This window comes from Oryzias latipes, chromosome 4 (assembly GCF_002234675.1).
Source record: "Oryzias latipes chromosome 4, ASM223467v1".
NCBI classification, from domain to species: Eukaryota; Metazoa; Chordata; class Actinopteri; order Beloniformes; family Adrianichthyidae; genus Oryzias; species Oryzias latipes.
This window is the reverse complement of record NC_019862.2, coordinates 26759400-26786087: the sequence shown is the minus strand read 5'-3', so window position 1 is coordinate 26786087 and position 26688 is coordinate 26759400. Positions and strand designations below refer to the sequence as shown.

General features: G+C 42.0%; 3 protein-coding genes across 8 annotated transcripts in view; all 3 read left to right on the top strand.

The window, feature by feature from the left end:
- ddr2 (discoidin domain receptor tyrosine kinase 2) overlaps positions 1-12974 on the top strand; it is a 40663-nt gene extending 27689 nt beyond the window's left edge. For both annotated transcript variants that reach the window (XM_023954475.1, XM_023954476.1), the window contains 15 exons: positions 1363-1465; positions 1678-1909; positions 2184-2331; positions 4474-4576; positions 5022-5205; positions 5288-5528; positions 5623-5688; positions 6052-6188; positions 6296-6506; positions 6639-6874; positions 10132-10259; positions 10346-10543; positions 10630-10864; positions 10956-11105; positions 11186-12974. In XM_023954475.1, coding sequence (XP_023810243.1) covers positions 1363-1465; positions 1678-1909; positions 2184-2331; positions 4474-4576; positions 5022-5205; positions 5288-5528; positions 5623-5688; positions 6052-6188; positions 6296-6506; positions 6639-6874; positions 10132-10259; positions 10346-10543; positions 10630-10864; positions 10956-11105; positions 11186-11317 — 2504 coding nt within the window. In that variant the 3' untranslated portion in view covers positions 11318-12974. The remainder of the gene's footprint in view (positions 1-1362; positions 1466-1677; positions 1910-2183; positions 2332-4473; positions 4577-5021; positions 5206-5287; positions 5529-5622; positions 5689-6051; positions 6189-6295; positions 6507-6638; positions 6875-10131; positions 10260-10345; positions 10544-10629; positions 10865-10955; positions 11106-11185) is intronic.
- Positions 12975-13126: 152 nt separating this feature from the next.
- Positions 13127-19466, top strand: LOC101158433 (3-keto-steroid reductase). Of its 2 annotated transcripts, none has more exons than XM_011474371.3 (9): positions 13127-13227; positions 13373-13579; positions 13661-13753; positions 13890-14004; positions 18332-18526; positions 18606-18719; positions 18805-18861; positions 18939-19032; positions 19126-19466. In XM_011474371.3, the coding sequence occupies exons 1-9, from the start codon at positions 13193-13195 to the stop codon at positions 19278-19280; spliced, it is 1065 nt and encodes a 354-aa protein (XP_011472673.1). In that variant the 5' UTR covers positions 13127-13192; the 3' UTR covers positions 19281-19466. The 2 variants fall into 2 exon arrangements, with proteins under 2 accessions (XP_011472673.1, XP_004068242.1); XM_004068194.4 differs by having other exon boundaries at positions 18939-19037.
- A 1765-nt stretch (positions 19467-21231) lies between these two features.
- Positions 21232-26628, top strand: LOC101158186 (plasminogen activator inhibitor 1 RNA-binding protein). 4 transcript variants are annotated; one of them, XM_023954471.1, is made up of 9 exons: positions 21232-21660; positions 22651-22834; positions 22999-23139; positions 23241-23312; positions 23527-23601; positions 23711-23882; positions 25011-25049; positions 25157-25339; positions 25422-26628. In XM_023954471.1, the coding sequence occupies exons 1-9, from the start codon at positions 21405-21407 to the stop codon at positions 25476-25478; spliced, it is 1179 nt and encodes a 392-aa protein (XP_023810239.1). In that variant the 5' UTR covers positions 21232-21404; the 3' UTR covers positions 25479-26628. The 4 variants fall into 4 exon arrangements, with proteins under 4 accessions (XP_023810239.1, XP_023810241.1, XP_023810240.1 ...); XM_023954473.1 differs by having other exon boundaries at positions 21281-21660; positions 23244-23312; XM_023954472.1 differs by having other exon boundaries at positions 21283-21660; positions 23714-23882.
- Positions 26629-26688: the final 60 nt, after the last annotated feature.

Sequence of the window (26688 nt, the reverse complement as noted above, 5' to 3'; positions counted from 1 at the left end):
CTGATCTAGACTTTAGGTTTATTTGAAGGGTGTGTGTTTGTGCGTAAGTGTATGCTGGCAAGTGTGGGGTCCCATTGCTGCTTTACTCCTTCCCAAAATCCAGAGTTATCCATCAGGATTTTTCAGGTGTTTTGACAGAAGCTGGGAATGAACCAGACCTATTATAGAAATGCTTCAGGGCATCTGGTAAATGTTTGAGTATGGTTTTAAATTTTCTCCATAGGCCAGAGCTGTGGTTGGCCAGAGCTGAGCTGAGGAGACTCTACTCTGACCACAGTGGGATAACTATGCAAACCAGCTGTAACAGGGCTCCAAAGAAGACAAAAAGGGCTGTACTCACCAAATGCTAGTCAGTTTTTGATTATTTTAAGCCAATAAAATCTTTTGTGTTTGATTCATTTTGTCTGTATTACCACTTAAATATCTATAAGTCTTTGGGCCACTGGGTTTTCGTGTTTATCTGTAGAAGCAATTTGATATTTATAATGCATTTCAGTTTCTGGCGTGCCATGATTTAACCTGGAAGATGTTACGGAATTCTTTTGCTCACTACACTGACCCTTCCTTTGGCGCCGAATTAATCTATTTTCTGTGATTTTTATCTTACATTAAATCTCTGACCTACAGAAGCCTTTCACTCTCTCAAGCTCACGATGATTCTATTTAACCATCCTAGGTCTAACATTAAATACAGCAAAACCATTTGCTGCAGTCTCAGTCAGTAAGTAAGCGATTGAAAGGAAATTTTCTCTTGCTTTTAAATACTTTCTAAAAAAAATAAAGTAGGTTTGAATCCTCTAATTCAAAACAGCTGCAAACTCAAACTTTTCTCATTGGTATTTGTTGAACTTACTCATTTTTGTTTTAAAAGTAAGGTTTTTGTGTTGCATTAATTGACAATGAAAAAAAAGTTTTTATTTGCATATTATTATTATTAAGTTAAAGGGAAATAGTTCCAATCCCATAACCAGTAGACATCCTTTCACCGTTAAAGAGTTTTTACCCCTCAAAGGGGTGTTTTACAAAGCCAAAGGAAAACGTGTCATCAAGTGTTGTGTCATGATTGAAATGCCGCTCTTTGTAATTCTGGTCTTTCCCGAAGAGATCACACATATCTGGTGTGCAGACGGCCTTTTGATTAAGACCAGGGCAACAGAAAAATGAGCACTTCTTTATATGACGCCTGTTCTGTAATGAGACATTCTATCTGTTCTGGGTTTTTTCCCCAAGTTCCTTTCATGAAAATGTTAGAATTCCACATTACATGAACGTATTTAGTAAACGGCATACGTTCAGACGTCTTCATGACTGGAAAGCAGCGAGAAGAATTGTGCATTATTAATACAGAATGTTGTGTCCCAGATGTGTGTCGCTATCCTCTTGGGATGTCAGGAGGGCAGATTCGAGATGAGGACATTTCTGCCTCCAGCCAGTGGTCTGAATCCACAGCTGCTCGCCATGGCAGGTACGTCTCCCTCCAGGACAAACACAGGTGACGTGAGTACACGCTGACCCAGTTTACTCTGGGAGCTGCCTTGGCTGGTTTACATGTGAAAACTTCCAAAAAAATTAATTAATTTTACTTTCATTGTTTTTTTTCCCCCTCAACTGATAACATTTTATTTAATCGTTTTTCCTCTCCTTCCTTCATTCTTCATCTGTCCATTTTTAACACAGGTTGGACTGTGAAGAGGGGGATGGGGCCTGGTGTCCCGAGACCACGGTGGAACCAGACAACCTAAAGGAGTTCATCCAGATTGACCTAAACTTGCTCCACTTCATCACCCTTGTGGGCACCCAGGGTCGTCACGCAGGGGGCATGGGAAACGAATTTGCTCAGATGTACATGATAAAGTACAGTCGTGATGGCAGCCGCTGGATCTCATGGAGAAACAGGCAGGGCAAACAGGTGAGTCAGCCCTTCAAGGAGTGTCTCACACTGACGAGAAGTTCAAGCAAGTTTTTCCTTCTAACTGTAATCTGCTTTGACCTTTAAAACCAATTCAAATGAAACACCCACAGTCTTTATGCCTCCTTTTATGGACTTCCATTGCTCTTACTTGGCTTGGCCTTATCTGCTAACAATCCAATATGTGATAGCACGACATCTACATAAACTGTTATGTTGTGATTCTCTGACATCACCTGTTTGTGATATAAGGGTGTGTTTGGCTCACTTCTAGGTAATTGAGGGCAATAGGAACACCTACGACACCGTCCTGAGGGATCTGGACCCACCCATCATTGCTCGCTTTGTTCGCTTCATGCCGGTCACAGACCACTCCATGAACGTCTGCATGAGAGTCGAGCTCTACGGCTGTAAATGGCTGGGTATGTTTTGCTTCAGGTGGAGGAAGCAAGGAAGCAATATGAAAATATATTACATGAGCTGCAGCACAAATCCTCACCTTTGAGCCTATAAAGATAAAGAGAATCAGCTGAATGTCTTTGAATAAACCACATAAAAGCTGCATAATGAATAACTATATTTTTACATCTCTCTCATTTAGTTTGTGATGAAATACAATAATACATTTTAAAGGTGACTTTCTTAGTACTTCAGGTTACCTTACAAGGAAGAAACCAAAAAAATAAATAAATATAGATGGAGCATGAGTGCAGACTGAACTATGTAAACTGTGTAAAACTTCTGGCTTTAAATGCGTGACAAAGCCTAAACAGAGTATTTGTAGTCATAATTTAAAGTGTGGAAGGTTCAGGGGATGTTTGTTCAACAGGTGGAAGCTAAACAACTGATAGTTTGGCATCCTATGGTTGTGAGAAAATGAGAAGAAACAAAATTGAGAAAAGGGTCTGAAAATGTGAGTAGGTGAAGGGATGTAAAGGAGAGCAGGCAAGCATGGTGGTGTGACGTTTACTTAGATGGTCTTCACTGTGAGAGCTTGTATTTTATACTTGGCTCGGACAATGATAGGGCGCCAAAGAAGGTCTTCAAGTGAGGATGATATCCAGTTATTATGCAGCAGAATTTTACTATGGTTTTACTAAGGTAGAGTTTATGAAAAGTTTTTTTTAAAGAATTGACAGTGAAAAGTCACAGATGACAACCAGTCTACTAACCGGATCAGCAAGTGAAATGGAAAAATTGTTCATAGATAAAGTAAACATGTTGGTTTTAGATGCTGCTGAACAGCATCAAAATCTTACTGTTAGTAAGAATTAAATCTCACAGAGTATGCGAACAGCAAAGAAGGAGGAAGAAGATTTAAAGGCCCACTCCAATGAAAAATGTGTTTTTGGAGTTTTTTTCCATGTTCTTGTAGCATGTTTCTCATAATGGAAGACGTATATAAAGATAATTAAAATTAAGCTCTATGCTCTGCTCCATTCTGATGCTTCCACTTGCAGAAGACCAGATCCATGTACATTTTTGTTTTCCTCGTCTGAGCTGGTATCTGGCTTAAAACTGTACAGCTGGATAGCTCCAATATTGCTCGCCATTTTTGTTGCACTGCTAATGTAAAGTTGTGTGGGGCTGTAAGCTATGGGAAGGAGACTTTAAACAAAAGGATGATGGTAAATGAGTGCAGGCTTACTCTCTGTCAGATTTCGAATAAACTCGTGCCGATATGCAGAAACTATGTCCTAGAAAACAAGAATTTTTTAACACTTTGCCTAAAACCCAGCATAACCATAATTAAAAGACCATTGGGAACGCTTAGAAAACAGACCAAAAAATGAATGGAGTGGGACTTTAAAGACCAGACAAGATTTGATGATAACATGGATGAAAATCCAACAGACAGGAAGATGGTTTGGATTTTTGGTTTGGAGACATCTGTAATAGAAGATGGAGTGTAGATTAAGAACGGCTGAGAGGAGGAAAAGAAATATGAGGAGAAGATGAGAGTTTCAGTGTATTACAGAGAAGTTGATCAATTTAGTTCATTTGTGAGGAAAAAAATCTGTTTGTTTGGTACAGTGATTAAAGATAAACATGATCTAAATGTGTTTGCATACAAAACAAAGATGTTTCAGCTTCCACCTTTTTAGCTTTAAACAGTCTTGAACTGGGTTGAACCAGATTGATGATTGAGAAAAGGTGATAAATCTAAAATTGAATGGTGCCAACTGATTAACAAGATTTTAAAGATTTTGGTTTGTCTTAATACCAAGTCCTCTGAAGTGGCAAGATTATTTACATTATACAGACTGTTGATACCAGCACTTAGGAAGAAATGTAACTTTCCTGTAGAACTGGGCCAGGTTGTTATTTAAATTTCACACATGTACATACTCTGCCAGTTCTGGTGCAGAAATGGAAATTTCCCCTCTTCCTACGCACACGCCTGGCACACTGGTGACTATGGTGACCTCAAATTTTACAGTTTCAAACAAACATTGGGGTTTCAGACAATGGTTTTCCTACTAAAAGGAATGACAGACCCACACAATTTCTCCAGAGTTAACAAAACTGATGTAAAAATAACAAAAAGACATGTTTCTTCACAGACGGTCTTGTTTCGTACAACGCCCCGGCAGGAGAGCAGATGAAGCTTCCCGCTTTCCCTGTTTTTTTCAACGACTCTGTCTACGATGGAGCAATTACACACATGTGTGTAAGACTTTTCCGATTCCTTTCCATTCTGCCCTATCTCACATTCCCTCACATCCATCATACCAGCTTTTCCTCCTTTCCATGTGGTTGTCTGGTCGTCATGGTGACAGCAGAGACAAACGGTAGTTATTGTGTCACAGTGCTTTTCTCTGGAGCAATCATTCAGAGAGGATTTGAGTCAACCCTTATTACAAAGTTTCAATAATTTTTTCAAATGATGTTGCGTTTGTCTTCTGGAGCAGTGAATAGTTTCTTCCATGACACACAATTTATTTTCCCCTTCTTGGAAACTATGCTGGAGAAAAAATGGCCCATTTTTTAAAACATTAGCGCAAAAGCTAAACCAAGAAATACCCTTGATGATGCTGCCACCTTGTGTTAGATGTCTGATAGATCATGCCTGTGGATGTATATACTTAGACTGAGTTCTCCTGCCTCTCAGGATGACTGAAGGGTTGGGCCAGTTGTCTGATGGAGTGATGGGTCTGGATGATTTTACACAAAGTCATGTCTACCAGGCTTGGCCAGGATATGACTATGTGGGCTGGAACAACGAGAGCTTTCCCAGTGGATTTGTTGAAATTATGTTTGAGTTTGACCGCCCTCGAAATTTTACCACTATGAAGGTGAGGTAATAGATAATATAAGACAGTAATTTCCATTATTGCTCAGTTTTTGACACCAAAAATGCTTGCTTTCCTCTCCCAGGTCCATTGCAACAACATGTTCTCCCAGCATATCAAGATCTTCAGACAGGTAGTGTGCTACTTCAGATCTGATTCAGACTGGGAGTCCACGGTGCTCTCCTTTAGCCCAGTGGTGGATGAGAACGACCCAAGTGCCCGCTTTATCACCGTCGAGTTGACCAATCGGATGGCAAATGCTATTAAGTGCCAGTTCTACTTTAAAGATGCATGGATGCTGTTCAGTGAGATCACTTTTCAGTCAGGTATGCCCTAAAGACCTTCGTGTTACTCCAACATACAGATGTTCAAGCTTTTTAAAAAGTCTTGGGTTGAAGAGATCCTTTCTTTCTGTTTCAGACAGAGCCATGTACAACACAACACTGGTTCCACCCACAATTGGGCCTCCAACCAACACACCACCAGGTAGTGACTACACCACTCCTTCACATGGTGTCTCCTTTAAATCCCATCTGAACTGAGGTGTCTTCAGATCACCTGTTTGCCCAAATGCTGTATGCATATAATTGAATAAGCATGTGATTGTATATGTTTTTACAGGCAGATCTCTGTTGTATAATATTATAATGATTCAGCCTCAGTTCTAATCAATTTTCATCATCTGCTGACCAAAATTACAAGGATAAACCATAGTTTTTTTAATAGTTTTTTTTTAATAATAGACTGAATCTGCAATAATTTAATAATATTAGCCCCCAGGTTTATTGAAAATTGTTACCATTTGCCAGTCGACATTATTAAGCTTTTTCTTTTCCTATCGTTCCCCAGAAGATGACCCAACCCATAAAATAGATGACAGCAACACCCGGATTTTAATTGGTTGTTTAGTAGCCATAATCTTCATCCTCTTGGCCATTATTATCATTATCTTGTGGAGGCAAGTGTGGCAGAAGTTGATGGAAAAGGTGAGCTCAGTCACTCTCTCCCGATAGAAAATCTAATGCGATATCTTTATGTACGCCTGTATGAGTGTGTGACCTGTTCCCTCACACCCCCATGTTCTTTATTCTAGGCCTCCCGTCGGATGCTGGATGATGAACTTACTGCAAGTTTATCAATTCAAACTGAGGTGTTTGGCCATAACCACAGCCAGTCACGTGTGACTAATGAACAAGAGTCTAATGCTGCCTACGAACGCATATTCCCTCTTGGGCCAGACTACCAGGAGCCGTCACGCCTCATAAATAAGCTGCCAGAGTTTGCACAGAGCTCAGAAGAACCTGGTAAGATAAAACACACACTGTTATTATACTGATATGTTTTTTTGTAAATATTGCTCAAATAAGAATTAAGTTATTACATTTTGATCATAGATATGCTGACACTGTCTGTTTGTTTGTTTGTTTTTTTTGCAGCTTCAACCAGCACGGCCAGCTCTAAATCCACCACAACTACTGCATTGGTCCAAGATGGTGCACCTCACTATGCAGAAGCAGACATAGTCAACTTGCAAGGCGTGACTGGAAGCAACACCTATGCCATCCCAGCAGTGACCTTGGACTTGCTGTCAGGAAAGGATGTTGCTGTGGAGGAGTTCCCTCGGAAGCTGCTTACATTCAAAGAAAAGCTTGGAGAAGGACAGTTTGGGGAGGTGTGATTCCCAAAAGTCCCACTTCAATCATCTTTTAATTTATTTAAAAAGCATTCTCAGTGGTATTTTAATCTTAGTTTGGCTGTTTTTAGCCAAAATGAAAACAATTGTGTCATTTTCTAGTACAGGGGTCACCAACGCAGTGCCCACGGGTGCATGGTCAACATCGAGGACCACTTAAAGCGCCGCCAAAGCATGCTTTAAAAATGTCGCAGATAGTGGGCTACAAAAATATCACAGATGGAATTCAGTGTAATCTTAAAAAGTTTCATTCATGTTTGGAACAAATGAGGAGTTCAACGGATCACTACACATGAGGAGCTATGGTTTCGCACACACATGTGCCACGGATTATCCCCCCACCCTCCCCGCTCCTCGTGCGCACCTCACGCGTGCATCATTTGAATAAACTGTCCGTTCACACGGAACACAATTCGTGCTTCAAACTCACGTTCACCAACTTTGTTTTAACATGCATAAGTTGCTGCTTGACGCTTGTCCAAAAGTGAGTTCACCTGAAGCTCTCGCCACGTGTGGGAGGAGCTTCCGTCAAAAGCTTTTCTCGACCTCATCACTGAGAAAGTGGATGATGAGAGAGCAGGTTTATAAAGCTAGTGTAACCAGTGGGTTGGGGCTTTATAGCAGTTGGCAATACTTAAGTAGTAAATTCTGACTGATTCTTTTACTTTTTAAAATATATTTATATATATCAGTGGCGGCTACTGGTCTGTCAGAGAGGGGAAGCTCATTTTCGGCCAACATCATAGAATTGTCTATTTATTTGAAAGTAAATTCTGCCCTACGTTCCTTTTCAAGTAAATGGTCTGTGACCCTGTCGTACCGACTAGCCTTTTCAAGTGACTTGACCAGTGTCCTCTCAATGGCCAGCAGAGCTAAGCTGCTTAAACAGCCTTGGCCCATTGTGTTTCGGGTGTAGGACTTTAAACAGGAGAAGCTCCTTTCTAAACCGGCAGATGTAGCTCCAATTGTTGCCACTAATGAGAACCGTTTGCAAAGCTGAGGCATTGCACTGTCCAACTTCATGTCTTTAAGGAACACCAAGTAATCACACAGCTTTCCCCTGTTACCCTGCAAGTCCTGATCTGAATACAGGACTTGAAGTTCTGACCTCAGTCTGAATCAAAGTGATGGCCATAACTTTTCAGGACACTTTGGAAGGCCTCCTCTGGAAAAACCTGTTTCATGTCATCAAATTTCCCTGATTTGACTAATTCTAAGAAGAGCAAGCTTTCCTAATTTGAAAAACGTCGAGGAATCTGTTCCAAGATGTTATTAAGCATGGCCATGTACAGATTTCTGTATTGCACTTGGGGATCCTGCAATGGGGTCAGACGGCGCTTTCTCATGGGCTCATCTCGTGGGTCTGATGTGAGATCTGTTGTTGTGGCATAAATGGCTTGGAAACCCCCCTCTGACCTCTTCTCTTTGACAAATGCAAGAAGAGATTCAATTCTGTTCTTGCAGTAAAGAACATCCATCGCCCTCTGCTGGACAATATCAAAGACCACATCAGTCTCAGAGAAGATTTGTTCATATGTGTACAACATGAACACAAATTCAAAATCGTGCGCAGTGTCACCCACGACACTAGCCTAGCCTACTAACGTTATATGTATGAATGACTGAACGATCTAAAAAAAAAAAATTAAACTCTGTAGAACTGAAACAAGGAATGTGGTGTATATTTGTGTGAAATGTATGATGAAAATCAAGCAATTTCGCCAAGCAAATTTCAAAGAAATAGGTTGCGGCAGTTTTTATTTCAACTGAACTTGAGAAATCCGCTATGGGACTGAGCGCGAATAGCTTCAGTGATTCCTTATAGTACAAAATCGCTGTCAGTCAAAAGGAGATGCAGTCTTTCGACAGACCCTTCAATCCAATCATCACGCAGAAGCTCGGAGTCCGGGCCATGCCGCTCCCCATTCACCCCAGAGACGCTGAGCGTCCGAGGGCGGGACATAATCCCAGCGTTTATCCAATGACCGTCTAGTTTCGAAGCGCTGAAAAAAAAACGGTCAAAGCAGCCCCTTTGAAGTCAATGGACGCTGGGCTTCAATAGGGAAATGCACTGTGACCCTGCGGGAATGTATGAGAAGGAAATCGAGTCGGCCGACCAGCTATATGTAACTGATTTTGAAGGAACTCGTCTTTGAGATGAACGTTTTCTAATGCAATTTTAGCCATGAAATGTTAATACAATAGTACATATTTGACCATTAATTTTGTGACATTATAAGGGAAGCCGAGCTTCCTTTGCAGTCTTAAATAAATCGCCACTGACATATATATACATATATTTTTTTTAAATGCAATGTCTCATTTCACTGCAGACTTTTTCACAAGGCCTGTGAAAAAATCCAAAAAGCAACTGAAGCTTTGTTTAGAGATGCACATTTCTTAAGAACAAAAAAGCCAGTTAGGCCACTATGTAGTCCTCCCACCTACATAGTAACTGAGCAGACAAATCACAGAGGCTATTAATAAAACTGACAGTACTGAGCTGAAAATGTAGCATAAAATTCAAAACTTTGTTCAAACAACAAGATTTTGGATTTCCTTGACTTAAAAAATATTAGAAGTGATCTTTTGTACCACCAATACAACTGTGTCCCTCCTGACTTTCAAATGTTTGAGCAGATAAATAGAAATAAATCAATGTTTCAAGTTTTCTTGTCACCTTTGTGTCAATCAGTGATAAGAATTCTGGGAAATAATTACTATTGATGTATGAGCGATCAATTCATAGTGTTAGAATAACCACTGCCAATTATTATTATTATTACTTTTACTATATTAGTCTGGTTTTGTTTTTTGGGGGAAATCTGCAGTGAACAGGTCCTGTGGAGCCCCTTCACACTACTTAGACCCCATAAAATAGCTCTCATCCTCCAAAAGGTTAGTGATCCATGTTTTAGGACATATTTTCTGCAGAGTAAAGAGTAAGAAAACAGACGTCCATGGATCTAGTTGTTACAAGTGAATGCATCAGAATAGAGCAGAGCAGGGAGCTTGTGGCATGTTGTCTACATCACAGATATGCTTCTTTCCAATAGCATTTTTGTCTATTCCTGATTCACAACGATTTGAATGAGGAAATATTCAGAAATGCACTTTTGAGCTAAATTTTCTTTACACATCCCCCCAATCCTGAGAAAAACTGCCACAAGAACAATTAGATGTTTGCATGAGAGGAAAGTGTGACCCACGCTAAGACTTTGTTTCAACTCTCTTAGGTGCATCTGTGTGAAGCAGAGGGAATGCAGGAGTTTCTGCATGAAGAGTATTTGTTTGACATCCCGGAAGATCAGCCCGTCTTAGTGGCTGTAAAGATGCTCCGTTCAGATGCCAATGGGAATGCAAGGTGTGGCACCTCTGAGTTAAACCACTCATAAAATGCCCGATATCTAATCCGTAAATGTAACCGCTAAGGTTTTTTTGTGTTTGTAGGAATGACTTCCTGAAAGAAATCAAGATCATGTCACGTCTAAAGGACCCCAACATCATCAGGCTGCTGGCTGTGTGCATCTATAGCAACCCACTGTGTATGATCACAGAGTACATGGAGAACGGAGACCTCAATCAGTTTCTGTCCCGCCATGAGCCTGAGGGCCAACTTGCTCTGCTCAGTAACACAGCTACTGTCAGGTGAGTCACTTTAAGCATTTAAATGTTGTTTGAAAGGAGTTCATGCTCCTCGACATCAATGAATATCTTGTGTGCTTCCTCTTTAGCTTCAGTAATCTGTGCTACATGGCTACTCAGATCGCTTCTGGGATGAAGTACCTGTCCTCTCTGAATTTTGTCCATCGAGACTTAGCCACACGGAACTGCTTGGTGGGCAAGAACTACACAATAAAGATAGCTGACTTTGGTATGAGCCGAAACTTGTACAGCGGTGATTACTATCGCATCCAGGGGAGAGCAGTGCTGCCTATACGCTGGATGTCATGGGAGAGCATCCTGCTGGTAAGACCTGTTTTTAAAACTTGTGTTTTTATTTCACAAATTCTGCAACAAGTGCAAGGAACCTTGCTACTATAGATATTTTTATGTGCAGGGAAAGTTTACCACAGCGAGTGACGTATGGGCCTTTGGAGTGACGCTGTGGGAGATCCTAAACTTCTGCAAGGAGCAGCCTTACTCTCAGCTCACAGATGAGCAGGTTATAGAAAACACAGGGGAGTTTTTTAGAGACCAGAAACGACAGGTGAGTGCGGGCTCAAGCATTTGTTGCTCATGTAAACGCTATTGAAGCCGCGACTTGATTTCCTGCTCCGTGTTTTGCAGATTTATCTGCCTCAACCTGTGCTGTGCTCAGACTCGCTGTACAAGATAATGCTGACCTGCTGGAGACGGAATGCAAAGGAGCGACCTTCTTTCCAGGAAATACACAGACGCCTATCGGATTTAGAGTCCTAGGCTAGAGCTGTGATGGAGACAGTCCATTCCCAGGCTGCACATCCCTGGAAGAAGCAGTGTCTGATAGGAGTCACAGGCACAACCCAGATTTAAGCTGTCTTGTCTGAGCTGAGAGAAGGGGTCGGGAAGGTGAGCACCTGTGGGTTCCAGTGTAACACACTAGGAAGTTTAACTACATGTGATGTGTTTTGGCTTGATTGCCTTTGGCACACATTTTTTCCAAGGAACAAAAGAGATTATTGCAAGTAAATGCCTTCTCTGTTGTAGAACTGGAAATTTCAACTGTGTGAACAGGAAAACAAATATTAATGTAGCAAAACAAAAACATTTGGCACTTTTGAAAACTTTGTTGGGTGTTAGGGACAAATGCATACTCGTGAGTGATGATTGAAGATCTTTTATTTTGAAGGACTGTTTGAATGTAGGAAAAACAGACATCAAATGATACATTTTTTGAAAAACAATTAATTTTCTAATATCATCTCATTTTCAAGCTAATTTCACATCATTAGAGTAGCAAGTTACTCATAGAATAATAAGTTTTCTCTGTCTGCTCACATCCGTATTGCACAGGGAACTTATTAAAGTGTGACTATTCATTTTTATTTTGTTTGATATTTATATGTTAATGTGTGCCTTGTTTATGTTTTGTTGACATATATGTACAATCACGTTCATCTTTTTATTCAGTAATGTAATACATCCAGGTTCAATTTATTTAAAATAAGATTTTTTTTCTACTTCAAACTTTTATGAATAGTCTTTTGTAGTGTTAAGGAACATTTTCCCTGTTGTGCAGGGAAGATTGTCTAAAGTTCTCCAAAAAGAAAAAGATGATACAACTAATCTTTGACGCCAAAGTCTTTAGAAAGCATTGTGTTTAGCTTAGCCACTTGCTGTGTTCATGTTTGTCACTGTAAGCTCTTGATTACTTGTTATCCAGTTTGTGATATTTCTTTTTCTGTCAGGGTCTTCCTGAGACAGCCTTGATTTTACCAAGACGTCAGTGATGTTTCTGAAAATAACAGCAGTGAAATTTATATTTATACTACTAAGGAAAACATTAGAAAAGGCTGTGTGTTGTGTTGATTCAAATCTTTAGGTCAGAATGACTGAAAAGTTTTCCTTGTGTTATGGATTTTGTGATTTTATTAGTTCTTAAATGAACATGAAATATTTTTTTTCACACAATGCATTCCTCTGAGAAGAGTGAACCAAATATGTTTCATTTTAATGATTCTGGTTCTTATTTAAAATGAAATGTTGGACGGTTGGTTTTAATGTAACACATCCACAGTTTTCAATTTTCAGCATTCGCATGTATTTTTAATTATAGTTGTTCTCATTTTGGAAATTACTCAGAACAAAAAATATCTGTATTTTTGTTGTGTTTTTAAACCTAGACCATCTCATAAATCAAAGAATATTATGGATGCCCTATAAAAAGCTGTCTACAATAAACAAAAGCTAAAAAATTATTTAAGAATTTTTTTCAATATTTTCTGCTTTTTATTTTAGTGTTGTTAGTTTTGTTGTGCCACTTCTCTTTTGTTATTAAATAGTGTTATTCACAATAAATATTTTTATGAATATTTTCTGTAAACCTTGTTAAGCCTTGATTAGAAAAAAAATAAATAAAACTCAAACTGAAAACTGGCGCTCTGCTATCTTTCCTTGCCTCAACATTTGATAGTATTTGTGGGCGGTCCTTAAGAGTTGAGCAGAGTGAAATCAGGATCTCATTGGATGGAGAAGAACCAAAGGATCCAATCAAATCGCGGGGGGCGGAGTTAAGAATAGTTTAAACTGAAGTGTTTTACGTCATCTGAGCCAGACACAGACTTGTTGCTTAGAACTGTGACTAACTAAAGCAAGATGAAAACTGTGGTTTTGGTGACAGGAGCCAACAGGTAAAAACTAAAATGGGAATGTTTAAGTTTAAAATTGTGAAGCCAATGTAAAGTTTTTGCATATTGCACAATACATTTTTGTTTACAAGCTACTCACAGTTTAAAGGGGACAGTGATTGGTAGTAAAGCAGGGGTTTCTCTGCAGTGGCATCGGCCTGGCTCTGTGTGAGCGTCTCCTCTCAGAGGCTGCAGAGGGTCTGCAGCTGTGTCTGGCCTGTAGGAACATGCAACGCGCCCGGGCTGCTCGACAGTCCCTCCTTGCCTCTCATCCTTCAGCTCAAGTGGACCTGTTGCAATTGGACACCAGCAGCATCTCCTCTGTTATCAACGCTGCACAGGAAGTCAAACTCAAGTAAGCAATTCTTAAAAATTTAGTTTTCAACTAACCGATTTTTTTTCCCGGAACTGGTTTTACAGCTGTTGTCCTTTGCAGGTATGAACGACTGGACTACCTCTACCTGAATGCAGGCATCATGCCGAACCCACAGTTTGATGTGAAAGCCTTTTTCAGAGGTCTCTTCTCTAGGTACAAAACAGATCTTTGCAAACTGAACAATATTTCATATTCCATACTATAATTTTAAATACACTTGGTCGTAAAATCTTGTGGACAAACATATCTTCAGTGATGGCTAAGATTCCTCTAATGCTTTTTGTCGCAGTGGAGTCACAACGATGTTTGCCACGGGTGGTGGGATTATCACTCAGAGGGATGGAGTCACTCCTGATGGCCTGCGGGAGGTTTTTGCAACAAACCTGTTTGGTCACTTCCTTCTAGTGAGTCACTTCAACCAGTAGACTCACTATGAGTCTACTATGAGAAAAAAACAGTAGACTGCTTTTTTCTACACCTCATATCTACAACACAACGACCTGTCTGCAGGGAGGTTTGCTCTTGTCAGCTCTTTGTCCTTGAAAACATACAGCTGATACTGGATACTCTGCTCATGAATAATTAACAGTCTCTATCTCTGGACACGAGGTCATTGCAGACATTATTTTGGAGACTTTGCCTTATCAGGTTTACTTTCATTCTTTGCAGGACTTTTGAGCTGTCTCTCACTTCTTTAATATTTATTCATGAGATGCAGAAGTTCCTTAGATCCCTAATTTAGCTGTGATTTTTCAGGTTTCCTATTGAACTTTTAAAGTTTTTCTGCTGATCATGAAAGATTACACAAATTTTGAGTCCAGTCATGTAGGATTCCTTCTAGCATAGAGAGGAATCTAAATCAAATGACAAAAAATTAGAGATGGAACAATTCATTTTAACAATGGCTCAATTCATATCATTTGTGGTTGTTGATACTATTCATAATCATCAATATCGGTTCATTTTGGACGATTCAATTCACTGACCTATAATCAATCCGAACGTCCTTAGCCAAAGATTTAACCACCTTGACTCAAGATTATCAAGTACGATATAAATGTGTCAACAATTAACAAGTAAACAAGAATGAATGTCAAATCCATTCACATTTTAGTTTCCTAAAGTTCTGCCCACTGTTGCTTTTTTCACATCAAAATAATACAAAGGGAACATTATAAGAGCATTCTATCACACCTTATATCACATATCTTTGCTAAATTCAAAGTGTTTCCACACATTGGAATGATGGAGTGATCAGTTTTTGCTGCATCACGTGGTGTCTGCTGTGATGCACTTGGCCGTTTTTACATTACAGTAAAATGAAGCAACTGAGTCTCGATCCAAATTGTATTTTCCCAGATCAACTTGTTTCATTTTGCAACAATTTTCTAAAGGTACAGATCGATTCCATTAACATCTTCCCTCAGACAGATGGATCTGGTTGGATCATTGGAGTAGAAATCCATTGAAGACCGCACCAAACACGGGTTCTTGAACGGGGGTATAGGTGTTCACACTGGACAAGGAGAGAGGGACTTATTTTTCTACTGTTCACTAGCGCATGTCCGCCACCTACAGTTAGAAGAGGTTTGGTGTGGAATGTGGAAGCTGTGAAAATCTGGTGATTCTTGCTCCAGACTTTTTCTTTCACAGCTCCATTCAAATAAATGAAAGACTTGGTGTCTTGGAATTCTGGCCGGGTAAAAACCGCAATTACTCTTTTCTCTTCCATGAATAATTATCAAACGGTTGGCACTTCTGTTAATTAAAGTGAACGCCATCCAAACGTCACTACCAAATCTGAGTCCCTGATTGGTCAAAAGTTGACTTGGTTTAACTTTCAACTCACGTTCAGCGACAGGGTGTTTTATATGCTGAGCCCAAAATTGTCCTCGAAAAACTGGTGTATAGCAACACTTGAATACGAGAGTTTTGAACACAGAAAACAGAAACTCACATTCAGCAGAAACCACAGATTAAAACGGTGAAGATCTGGACTGAGGAAGTAACAGAGCGACTAAGGGACTGTTTTAGCACCACAGACTGGGACGTTCTCTGCAGTCCACACGGGGAGGACATTGACAGTCTTACTGACTGCATCACGGACTGTGTCAATTTTTGTGTGGAAAACACAGTGCAAACAAAATCAGTGCAGTGTTTTTCCAACAACAAGCCCTGGGTCACTCCTGAGCTGAAGACCCTCCTAAATGAGAAGAAGAGGGCCTTTCTCTCTGGGGACAAGGAGGAGCTACGCAGAGTACAGAGGGACCTGTAATATAAGATCAGGAAGTGCAAGGACTGCTACAGGAAGAAGCTGGAGCAGCGCCTGGAACATAACAACATCCGTGATGTGTGGAGGGGTCTAAAACACATCTCAGGACATGCTGAGGCTGGAAATGGTCGCCAGGTCACAGGTGACCAAGCCTGGGCAAATGAACTGAACCTGTTCTTTAACAGATTTGATTCTGCCCAGCCCCCAGTCTCCACCCACTCGGCCCCCTCTTCACACCTTTCCAGCTCAGGCGTCTCCTCCCAGCTGCAGCTGTTACCACCTCGGCACCAAACAGTCCACTCTCCCCTTCTTCCAACAGAATCAAAGGGACCCCCCCAACGACTCCCAGCACCAGACCAGCCACCGCCCACCCATCCTCCAACCCCCCTCTGCCTCACCCTGAATCAGGTTAGGATGGAGTTAAGGAGAACAAAGGCCAGGAAGGCAACAGGCCCTGACAGCATCACCTCCAGGCTCCTCAGGGAGTGTGCAGACCAGCTCTGTGTGGTGATGCTGTTCATATTTAATATGAGCCTCAGACTGGAGAAGGTACCAGTCCTCTGGAGGACTTCCTGCCTGGTTCCGGTTCCAAAGGTACCTCGTCCTACGGAACCGAACCACTTCAGACCTGTCGCCTTGACTTCCCACCTGATGAAGGCTATGGAGAGGATCATCCTCAGCCATCTCCGCACTCAGGTGAGCTCAGCACTGGACCCGCTGCAGTTTGCATATCGACCAGGCATCGGGGTGGATGACGCCATCATCTACCTGCAGCATCGGGCCCTGTCTCACCTGGAGGCCCCTGGGAGCACTGTGAGAGTCATGTTTTTTGATTTCTCCAGTGCTTTCAACACAATTCAGCCATCACTGCTGAGGAGGAAGCTGGAGGTTGCAGGTGTGGACCAACATCTGGTTGCTTGGACCATCAACTACCTCACAGACAGGCCACAGTTTGTGAGGCTGCGTGACTCTGTGTCTGATGTGGTGGTCTGCAGCACGGGGGCACCTCAAGGGACTGTGCTCTCCCCATTCCTGTTTACCCTGTACACATCAGACTTCACCTACAACTCCCACCACTGTCATCTGCAGAAGTTCTCAGATGACAGTGCCATTGTGGGCTGTGTATCAGGGGGGGATGAGCAGGAGTACAGGGGGGTCATCACTGACTTTGTTAGCTGGTGTGAAGTTAACCACCTGCTGCTTAACACCAGCAAGACAAAGGAGCTGATACTGGACTTCAAGAGGTCCTCACCATCACAGTCACCGGTGAACATCCAGGGTTCAGACATTGAGGTCGTGGACACATTTAAATATCTGGGTGTTCACCTGAACAACAGACTTGACTGGTCCAACAACACGGATGCTCTGTACAGGAGGGGCCAGAGTCGCCTTCACCTGCTGAGGAGACTGAGGTCCTTTGGCGTGTGCAGACAGCTGCTGAGGACCTTTTACGACACTGTGGTGGCCTCAGTGCTCCTTTATGGAATTGTGTGCTGGGCGGGGGGCAGTGCAGGCAGAGACTTGAAGAGGCTTAACAAACTGGTTAGGAGGGCCGGCTCTGTCCTGGGCTGCACACTTGAGTCCATCGAGGAGGTGGCGGACAGGAGGATGTTAGCTAAGCTGACATCCATCATGGATAACCCCTCCCACCCCCTGCACCAAACTGTAGAGGCGCTGACCAGCTCCTTCAGCACAAGACTGTTGTACCCTCAGTGTAAGAAGGAGCGCTACCGCAGGTCATTCCTCCCCACAGCCATCAGACTGTACAACACCATGTCAAAGTGACACTCCATGGTCCCAGGGGTGTTTTTCTGTTTAGTCATTGATTCATTTACTTTTGTTGTAGTTGTTGTTTTTCAATTTTAAATTGTTTTTTGTTCCTGAACAGTTGTTTGTTTTTGTTCTTGGTGTGAACTTCATTAGTTATTTCTGTATTTTGAAAAAATTTGTAATGTTTTTTTACAGTTTACATGTTTTGCAGACCGCATGTTTTTTACACTTTTGCAGCTGTATTTATTTAATATTTATTTCTTTATTTAATAAGAATCTCATTTTTGATAATAATTTTTCATAATAATTTTAGTAATATTTTTAATTATCCAATATAAATGTAATTTGTGATGTCCTTTATTGATGTTATATTATATAGATTATTTCTGAATGTCGTGTTGCTGCCACAGATAAATGAAATTTCCCCATTGTGGGATTAATAAAGTCATCTATCTATCTATCTATCTATTCACATAGACTCTTCGTTGAATGTAACTGCTTGAAGGAGCGTTGCAGAGTGCGATGTGAACAAAGAGGTGAAGAAAAAGTAATGAAACACAGCAGTTTAACTTGTTTTATCTGATACCAGTATTGGTTTATTCATTAAATGCGCAGTTGGCTATGTTCAAGTTTATTTCAGGGTGTGCTGTTTGATGTCTTCTCATCTTCTAATCATCCATATTGCTCAGGTCAGGGAGCTGGAGCCAGTGCTGTGCCGCGCAGGTCAAACCTCACAGCTCATTTGGACCTCTAGCAACAACGCTCATCGCTCAGCTTTTAGCCTGGAGGACCTGCAGCACCAGAAAGGCACTCAGCCATACAGCTCTTCCAAATACGCCTCTGACCTGCTAAGTTTGGCTCTCAACATCCATCATAACAATCAGGTCTGCACAACTTTACAGAAAGTCATTTTTCAGTCATATGGAGTTTCAATGAAGGCCGTGTTGTTATGTTTTCTTGCAGGGTTTGTACTCGTCTGTCATTTGTCCTGGTTTTGTGATGACAAACCTGACCTACAGCATTCTGCCCACCTTGCCAGCGTTCCTCTGGACCCTGCTGTTGCCCATCTTTTGGCTCGTAAGTCCAACTTCATGTTGTACATGAGGACAATTGAGGAACAACAGTTTCTTCATACAAATTTAAGTCTCTTCTATGCTGACAGATAAGAGTGTTCACCAACACATTCACATTGACACCTTACAGTGGAGCTGAAGCACTGGTAAGTTAAACATTAGTTTGAACTACCATATACTGGTTAGTACAGATTAATATGGTCAATTGTGCTCTTTGTGTCAGCTTTGGCTTTTTAAGCAAAGGCCAGAAACCCTGGATCCATATGCTAAATATCACAGTCTCACATCGGGGCTGGGAAACAACTATACACAGCCGCGTAAGGTCCTGCAACATCTTAAATAAACTTCCATGTTCTGATTGTCTTCAATGTGTTCTGTATGCTTAGTTATGTGCATTTGGTTCTTTGCAGATGGATATCGATCTGGAAACAGCAGAGTTAGTATATGGCAAATTATTGGAGCTGGAAAGCCAGATGAGGAACAAATTGGAAAAAAAAACCCAACTGAGATCCAGAAGAGACCTGCAGGACCGGAACAACCTCCATGTTTGAAGCAAAATCTATGATTGAGAGCATCACCTCGATGCTTTTGGCATTTTAATTACACCCCAAACTTCAAGTTTAGGGTATAATTCAAAAATATTAAAGCTCAACTTCCTGGGTTTAAACGTGAACTGGGTCAAACAGAACCTAATAAAACACATAATGTATTTCTTTGTTTTACAAAAACAAATAAACAATGGCTGGTTCAAATATAGGAGTTTTGAGGACTGACAAATGCTGCCTAAGCATTCCAAGAGCGACTCTCTCCGATCTTATTGTTTATCCCAAGATCGTCGCGACCAAAAACGGTGCAGTCAGACAGAAGACTTTCCGTGTCGTCCCAGAAGCTCACGTATGTGCTTCGTGTGATTGGCTCCTCGGTGTGCGGCGCTGCCGGCAGACGCGCGCAGACGCACACAACGTCCTGCTGCGGATAGTTGAGAGCGCGCGGGGAGCTGAAGTGTCCGCGCCGCGCCGTTTCTTTGCGATCCTCTGGCTCTTCTTCGCTCAGCTTCGGGTTGCAAAAAGCCCAAACCATTCCGCAGAAGTAGACAAAGAAGGCGCCCATGACTAAAATCATGAGCGCGTAAGACTCGAGCATCGCTTTGGTGACAGGAGACGTCATGTTGGCGCGCGGGATTGCTGGAGCGCGCTCTGGTCGAGTGGGGCTCTTATCACGGTTCTGTCTGGCACTTCAGTAACGCCTTACAGCAGGGCTGTTCAACCCTGGTCTTTGAGATCTACCGTCCTGTCTGTATTCCTCTGTGCGCTGCTTTGTGCTGATTACCTGATCCAGGTAAAGAGCGAGAAAGGCTGGAAAACAGGCAGGCTGACAGATGTTGAGGAACAAGCGTTGGTAGCTTTGATTATAGTGGTAATCAAAGAGCAGGAAAATAATTTCAAAGCAAAAAAAAGTCTGTCTGTGTGTGTGGGAGGGGGGGGGGGTGACTGGAACCACATATAAACTTTATCAAGAATTCAAGATCAAATGTAATAAAAATGAAGGCATGTGCTTTGTTTTAATAGTTCCGTTTCTTTTTCCCCCTTTTTCATCATTTACATTCTTACTTCAGTTTACACTTTGAGATGTGTAAAAAATGCTTGAGGAAGTTCTGCATCTGCATTTAAGCTTGATTTTTGCAGTTGCATGGTTAGCTGTCCGCCTTTTTATTTTAAATACTAGAATGTAGAGTAAGTTCCTTTGTTTGTTTGTTTTTTTGGTGGGGTGGGTAATTAAATAAAAACAATGGCCAAATAGGAAATAACCAAATGGAGCTTTCTCTTCTCTGTATGTGAGTTTACACGAAAAACTCGGAAGTAATATGTACATTTAAGACAATTTGGCCTTTTTGGGAGAAAAAAGATTGGAGTTGCAGATAAATGCTTTCAGATCACATAATGTCCCTGTGCTTTTGTAGTCCCTTGAGCCAACTTTTTTTGTAAAAATTTATAAATAAACTGCGCTGAATTCAAAGGATTGCCTTTGCATAAACGTTGATATTTTAGGCTATAGCTTTTACTGTATGGCTGTGCAGCAGTTACTTTTGTTTACTTCAAAGTAAAAGCATGCAGTGACTGATATCCGTCATTTAAATTTTAATCATATTTAACACCAGAATAGCAAAAATATAAATCTATTTTATCTGAAATTATATTATGCACTAACCTGTTCATAATCTATAGCCTAACTTGTGTTACTTTCCAAACAATAACTCCCTAAGTGCGCTGTTTTGTGTTTTTTGATAATGTCGTTGCACGATGAAACGGAACCGCTAAGCTTTCTGGGGTAAAAGAAAACTCAAGAAATGGACAATGACAGCTACAAGAGTAAAAATTCCGATCCCTTAGACTCAAAACAGAAACATTGCAAACAAGGGCAACTGTGCTTTATTTTTCAGACTGGAAGTGTACGATTATTTTGTACTGTGGGTAGTTGAGTTTTATATACGGCTGTCCGTAAAACGATCCTGCGGCAAGCACGAGATCAGAAACTACAAAACCCACCCGCGCCAAGTCTGAAGTCCCGGATGTCAATCGCACCGGAAGAGAAGAAGGTCCTTTTCCAGCCATCTTGTGGCTTCATCTAGCCAAGTGCTCGCACCAAGCCTCGTAGAATCGGAGGAAAATCCTGCTGAAGGGGCGCCATCATGCCCGGACAAATGCAAGAAGGTTTTGGCTGTGCCATAACCAATCGGTTTGACCAGTTATTTGACGACGAGTCGGATCCCTTTGAGCTGCTGAAGCAGGCCGAAGTTAAGAAGAAGAAGGAGGCTGCTGCTCCTGGTGCCGCCAAGACTGCAGCCCAGGCTGCCAAGCAGCCAAAAAAAGAAACCCAAAAAGACAGAAAGACGCCATTGGCTGATAAGAAGGAGATCCAAGCACCAGTTCCACTTAAGAAAGATGGTAATGGTAACACTTCATGCTGCTCGTCTCTAAGCCGCAACTGAAAAAAATGTATGCTAACATGTTCAATTGCTCAACCACTAGCTAGTTAGGGTGAGCCCTGTGACATGAGGTCGGCGTGGCTTCTTTGTGTAGGCTGTTTAGCTAGTCAAAGCAATATGAAATATTTATTTGGGATGTGTTTTTATAAATCTGTAGAAACGTTGTAGGCCAGAATGTGGAGCTCTTCCACGGGCCAGGTTGCTCAGGCAGAAACCACGAGTTCAGCCTGGTACCGAACATTTTATTGCACTTTCTACTTAAATATCTTTATTTTTTACTATATATTTTAAAATGGTGTTCAATTGCAGGGCGAACTCGAAAGGATCCCAAACACGTGCATGAAAATCAGATTAAATCCTTGTGTTTTTTCCCCGCAGGCGCAGCAGCGCTCCGCTCGCCATTCAACCTCGTGGTTGGAGCACATTTTCCGCACTTACTTCCCATTGGCGCTCAGTACAAACTGCACACGATCGACGTACCGCGAGAGCGCCCCATTTTACAAGTCCCCACGTTACTATTGTGAATGCCACTTCCTACATTTATTAGTAATGCCGCGAGCTCCACTTGTGTCTGTGCATCGTGCCAACTTGTGTGGAGTGGATCCGATACATTTTTGACCCAGATGCGTTCTTCTGATATCCTGTCAGTGTGGGAGAGGATGAAACAGGTGCACTTGCTGCTGCTGCCGCCGCCGCCGCCACTGCAGCCTGTTGCTACTGTTTAGTGGATGAGATCTATTTTGGTATCTAGTGGTTTAGTCAATGGGTGGGACTTGTGTCATGCTTTGCCATTAGCTGTTAACCGTTTGCCTTCCAGGTCAAAAGATCTGAGCAAAATCCCAGTTGAAAGCATTTAATCTGACTTGATTTAGTTTTGAATTAAATCTTGTTTTTAAATCTGATTTATCTTAACAGTGGCTTCATCGTTAAATCCCTTTGTCAACTTCAGGTGCTGGAATGAGGAGAATGGGTCGCAAGCCAGAAGGCGAGAGCACCAGACCTCAGGGAAATCCGGGCGAGGGACGTCCTCCCGCAGACAGAAGACCTGTCGACAGGCGGCCGCCTCGCCGCTTTGAGCGACCTGCTGGCGATGCTGTAGAGAAGACTGAAGGTGGTGAATTCTCAGTGGAGAAGTGAGTATTAAAATCCAAACTTGTTGTATTAATGTGTGCGAGCTAAAGGAATCTATGCCAACAAGCAATCCATCAAATTTGAATAGTAATCAGAAATAAGCACAAATTTATTCTCTTGATCAGCTGATTCAAACCATTGACTCTTGTTGAATCTGTCCACTCAGACCCATCGGTGATCGGCCCATGAGGGGACGCGGTGGCAGCCGGGGAGGCCGCGGGGGCAGGGGTCGCGGTATGGGTCGCAGTGACGGCTTTGACTCCCGGGGAAAGCGTGAATTTGACAGACACAGCGGCAGTGACAAATCGTGAGTGCCCGTGCTTTGGAGTGGATCTTATCAAAACTGCAGCATTTTTCTTGATGACCGCTCCTGTGTTACGATCATGACTAAAGCGCGTCTTGTTTCAGTAGTATGAAAGGTGAGGAGAAGCGTGGGGGAAGTGGATCTCACAACTGGGGCACCGTGAAGGATGAACTGAAGTGAGTCTTTTATTTTCTTCCAGAAGTTGACATCGGTTTATCTTGGTTTGTGAATGTATAAAAAAAAAAAAGCTGATAGCTGACCAAAGCAGTCACCAAAACTGGATTTTGATTTGGCATCTCTTTGATGCAGACTGGGCACAGCATGAGGGGGAGATGTAGGGGTTAATTTTTAAAACGCTGCTTCCTAACTGTTCTCCATCGGTCTGCACAGTGAGCTTGACCAATCCAACACCACTGAGGAGAATCCTGACGGAGAGGAACATCCACCTGCTGACTCTGAGAACAAGTAATTTTTTTTTGTTTTGTTGGTATATATATATTTTTTTAAACTCTGTCTCGATGTGAAGGCACAGATGCCTCGTGTTGCTAAAATCCACCTGTATTGCATTGTGTTGAAGGGAGAATGAGGTGGAGGAGGTGAAGGAGGAAGGCCCCAAGGAGATGACTCTGGACGAATGGAAAGCCATGCAAGGCAAGGAACGGGCCAAAGTGGAGTTCAACATTCGGAAGGCCAACGAAGGAGCTGACTGGAACAAAGGATTTGTGCTGCACAAGTCCAAGGCGGATGTGAGTTAACCTGATCCTTCTTAAATGGTTTTTATTTCAGCAGCAGGTCAAATTCACTCTTTTGCTAATAAAGGTGTAAAACTTGTAGTTGTCTAATCCTGGTCCTTGAGATCGACCACCTGCTTGTTTTCCTGCCTTTCCTGTTTTACCTGCTACTATTTATTTAAAGTGGGTGGTTCAATCTCAAACTCATTTGCAGGTAAAAAGACAGAGATCATGCCTGAGGTCAACACATTTACTGAGTTCAAATCCCAATCATTTTTGCATTGAGGTTCTCCACTGGCTAGAGCAGGGGTCACCAACCCTTCCCCTGCACCTCTTATGCCACAGCTGATAATCTAGATCTGCTGAAAGACTAGTTTCTGCTTGACTGAACCGGCCAGATCTAAACAGAAAGTAGATGGGACCGTGAGGGAAAACAGGGCAGTAGATAATGTCTGAAAGTGGAAAACAAGCAGAAAGGCTGAGCTCCAGAACCAGGAGAGGTTCTGTTTTAGTATTAATCTGAAATCTTGGTGTTTCATTGGCCGAAATTGAATGTGATTTAGCTCATCTTTTCACCATATGAGCTAACGCTAATAAAGTCGTTGTAATCATAATTGAACTTTGGTTATAATCTTCAGTTTTCTGTTTTGCAAAGTGTTAACTTCCAGCTATGATGGTGTTTTCTTATTTTTTACAATTACACACTTGTGGTTTTATCACACTATTACTGTCAAATGTGTGCCCTTCAAAATGCCCACTGATGTATATTATTCAGTTTTATTTATATTGTCAGTTTGAGTGACAGCAGTGGTTCAATAGAGCGATGTTGAGAAATCACAGGTCCATCTGCTGTGGATCAGTGTCCAGCCTAGTTTGACTACTGCAGCTGTAGCAACATTTATCAGCCAAGCTCCCCTGATCCTTGACATAGCAGGTAGTGCAGGACTAAATGACAGACCAGATGCACACCAGGCCTCAAGGGCCGATTTAGACACTCGTTTTGCTTAACCAAAACTGGGCCAAATTTGAGGGGGTTTTTTTTTGGACAGGTGAAAAGAAGAGCTTTTATTTTGAAATGTAACATTTATGATGCATTTCTTTGTTCTGACGTTCCAAAAATGCTATCTTTACCTTTTCTAACAGAAAGGTGAAGTGTTCGAGGTTGAGGTTGAGGAGCCCAAGGTAAAAAAAAAACAAAAAAAAACAGCTTTGTTTCGTACATTTAATCACAAAATCATGTAAACCTACAGTTGGAGACCATAACAGGATTTAAAACGTCTTCAATTCAGGGAGAGGATGAGCCTCACTTCCGGAAACCAGCCAATGACATAACGTCCCAACTGGAGATAAACTTTGGAGACTTGGGCCGTCCAGGACGTGGACGTGGTGGACCTCGTGGCGCCAGCGGCGGCGGTCGGGGGGGCAGAGGCCGAGGTGAAGCCAGGCCGGTTCGTGGAGGGAGAACTGACAAGGTGAGAAAAGAAGTGGAGGTTTATATCTCCTTCTATTGAAAGGACGTTTGTGTTCATTCACGCCGCCCTCTCCTCCCTTCAGTCGTCTGCGTCTGTTCCGAACGTGGACGACCCGGAGGCCTTCCCAGCCCTGGCTTAGGCCTGCTTGCTCATCCTCAGGCCCGCAGGAGCCTCCTGACTCCTCTACGAGGCTTGCATGTTCCTGGAACCTTCAGCAAAGCGAAATGATGGAGAAGACTGTCATAGCTATGACACTCAAATGTGAGGACTGAGTTTTATCTAATGAAAACAAAGATTAAAAAAAAAAAGAAGAAAAAAAAGGACTTCTTGCTACTCTGGAGCAACTTATTGGTAGAGGTTTTTTACTTGGAAACAATGTAGCAGGGATGTTTTCATACAGTATTTTTTTTCAGAGGTTATGCTTTGTCCATTAATAAAGTTTTCTAATTGCTGCTTGGATATATGCATTGTTGAAATGGAAGCAAAGGCGTCTCCTTCACCTGTGGTGTGTGGTGCTGCTGCTGCTTTTGCTCATTGTAGAATGAGCTTTGTGGAGCTCCAACCCCAGCTTCATCAGCTCCGCCACACCCGATCCCTCTGAAGAAGTTCCACTTCACAATGGCTTTAGGAAATCAGATTCTCTCCAGCACTGGTATACTTTTTATATTTTAAACAGGTGGTCTCCTCCTGTGTTCACTTCAGCTTGTAAATCTTTGCCGTTTTCAGAAATCCTTTAGGAGACTGTTTCATACGGTGCAAGTGGACACTTAAACGACACGCTGCTGCCTACATGTGAACGCATCGATACAAAATTGCACCCTAAACACAAAGTTCTGGGTTTTCTACTTTGAAACATTCTAACAGGCATTTAGGTTCATCTTAAGGAAGCGGGGTTTAATCTAAAGTTTGATCTGGACTTGTTTTGTTTTTAAATACTGAAATGCAGTCTCCATCTTGTTTTAATGTGTATTTGACGATCATTTTTCACCATCCAGTGTCGTTCAGGACAGCTACTGCGGTTTCTGCTTTGACCAGGAGAGACGTGTCTGGAGGCCTTCTTAAAATCTGTTAACACACTCCGCCCCTTCACAAATGTAAACCTGGCCCTTAGTTTTCTGTACTCGTACTTTCCTTCACTGTTCAGTTGCTTTTACAGTGTTACTGCTGCATAATTACTCTGAAAGAAATACAGCTGTCCATTGTATGGAACAGCTGGAGTGCTCTACAAAATGTGTGAAATCCAGCCCTGCTATTGGACCTCTGCCGGTAAATAAAGGTGGTCAACAAACTTTGTGCACTAAATTTTTGTTTCTTCAGCCACGTTTTCTAACTGGAAATGAGCCCCAGTG

Bases quoted from the DNA above. Each gene is read 5' to 3' on its own strand.
- LOC101158433 (XM_011474371.3), top strand. From the start codon at position 13,193: ATGAAAACTGTGGTTTTGGTGACAGGAGCCAACAG. The intron at 14,005-18,331 runs GTGAGTCACTTC...CATATTGCTCAG, and splicing joins TGTTTGGTCACTTCCTTCTA to GTCAGGGAGCTGGAGCCAGT. The intron at 19,033-19,125 runs GTAAGGTCCTGC...GGTTCTTTGCAG, and splicing joins AAACAACTATACACAGCCGC to ATGGATATCGATCTGGAAAC.
- LOC101158186 (XM_023954471.1), top strand. From the start codon at position 21,405: ATGCCCGGACAAATGCAAGAAGGTTTTGGCTGTGCCATAACCAATCGG. The intron at 23,883-25,010 runs GTGAGTTAACCT...CTTTTCTAACAG, and splicing joins TGCACAAGTCCAAGGCGGAT to AAAGGTGAAGTGTTCGAGGT. The intron at 25,050-25,156 runs GTAAAAAAAAAA...TCTTCAATTCAG, and splicing joins TTGAGGTTGAGGAGCCCAAG to GGAGAGGATGAGCCTCACTT.